Genomic DNA, 1,867 nt, shown 5'->3' with positions numbered 1-1,867 from the left:
TTGCCCCCCCTCCAGGCACCTCCGGGCATTGTCAACCACGGCAACCTGAGTTCCTTTCCGACAGTCAGGTCCTACGTTTGGACTACAAGATCCCTCTTCACCATCACCAGTGTCTAGGCTCCATCGGGGGGAATATGTCTGGTTTCTCTACCCCTTTAAAATATTTTTAACAATGGAGTCTAATCCCCAAAGACTCATTTCTACATTACAGTACATTTCTTATTATGCACATCTTATTATGTACAATAAATCTTTGCATATCTGCAATGGCATCTCTCCTGATTGAGTTGTAGCAAAATGCTTAAAGTGGTTGTGTATAAATGCAGACCATTTACTATTTGTCTTTACCATTGGATCACGGTTGATGATGATGAACAATGCATCCTTGGCATTACCAGAATCAGTTCTTTTTTTCCATTTGAGTGTGTCAATGATCATTATATCATTTATCATATTATGGGCGTGGCTTTCACTTGATGAAAGCAAAGTCTGTGGGCTGTCAAACCAAAACAAGATACTAAAACAGGCCGTAACTGTCACTTACATGCCGCGTGGCAGATTCCTGCCAGTGAGATCAGAACCTCCGGGGCCCCAGATCCTCTTGTCAGGGAGAGGCATCCCGTGATTGTCACTTTCACCCACAAACAGCGAGTTCTTCACCTGCTGACGTGAGCCGTCATCATCGGGTAACGTGCCTCCGCTGCGTACACACAGACGGGGATAGCTTCAACATTCAAGATTAACTTTAATGTCCCACCTTGTGGGACAATTTGTCTTGGGTACTTAACCCATGCTGCAGCCATAAGAAAACACAAACAACCTATACAGCATGATACAATACCATACAACCAACCATAATATGACCTAATGGTGGGTAAAAAAACACAACATGGTGTCACGCAGTGCATATAGTTAAACGTCCAAGAGAAGTAATGAAAACTAATCAGTGCAGTGATCACAAGCATAACAATAACTGTGCAAAAGCGCATATCCAAATCATCAACCTGTAATCTGCAGCTAGAGAGTTAAGCGTGATTTATGGTTCTGTGGAGGCTCCATGCAGAATTTTTTCTGTAGCCTGTTTAAGTGGCCTGAAGTTTATAATTGTGCGTTGATCTCTGTAAGAGAATAGCAGTGGGGTGTCGGCTCTGGAGTCACAATGAGAGAAACAAAGTGTCTCCCATGTGCTTTCTGACTAATGTGGGAAATCTGTAGCAGGAAAAGTTAACCCTATCCTTGATTTCATAGTGTTTATGCAGAGGTAGAACCAGGAAATGCAACGCTACCAAGCCACATCACCACGTACCTACATGCGTTGCCACTGTGTATAACGCAGAAGCATGAATCACGCTTAAAAGTGTGGCCGAGCCAGCAGCAGTGGATCAGTACTGTTTCATTGATCCCAGAGTGAGAATGTCGTTCATTATTCAATCATCATGATCAAGACATTACATTGCAATTGTTTTTCTTTGTGGAGTAAAAATAGCTCTGAGGCCAAGTATAAATGAATCACCTAATATACAAAATACAGGTGGGTATATGTCCGTGTAGAAAAGGCCCCAAAGTTATGTTAGTGTTACTCTTATTTAGTGCAGTTGACCATTTTGTGCTTTATGTTTCACGTTTACTCACGTTTATTCAGTGCTTGTAACAGGGTAGCCAAAGTGCATGCTGGTTTGTATATTATAGTTGATGTCACACAGTTAACAAGCAGTATGATAGAGTTGGTCGGTCAGTTGGATAGTAGTTGTGAGCGGCACCATACTTCAGAGTGTGCGTAAATGTCAGTGGTGCATCAGTGTCTTTCTCCATTTCTTTGCCGTCAAAAACAACCAGTGCTCGCATTGGACTAGCTGCCCATACTTAC

General features: G+C 42.5%; 1 protein-coding gene across 2 annotated transcripts in view; it reads right to left on the bottom strand.

Moving 5' to 3' along the window:
* Positions 1-1,867, bottom strand: part of cemip (cell migration inducing hyaluronidase 1) — a gene marked incomplete at its 3' end in the record, with an annotated part of 254,772 nt that overhangs the window by 33,510 nt on the left and 219,395 nt on the right. For both annotated transcript variants that reach the window (XM_032536538.1, XM_032536539.1), the window contains 1 exon segment: positions 545-700. In XM_032536538.1, the coding sequence (XP_032392429.1) occupies positions 545-700 (156 nt within the window).

This window comes from Etheostoma spectabile, chromosome 15 (assembly GCF_008692095.1).
Source record: "Etheostoma spectabile isolate EspeVRDwgs_2016 chromosome 15, UIUC_Espe_1.0, whole genome shotgun sequence".
Lineage (NCBI taxonomy): Eukaryota > Metazoa > Chordata > Actinopteri > Perciformes > Percidae > Etheostoma > Etheostoma spectabile.
This window is presented reverse-complemented; position numbering and strand designations above follow the sequence as displayed.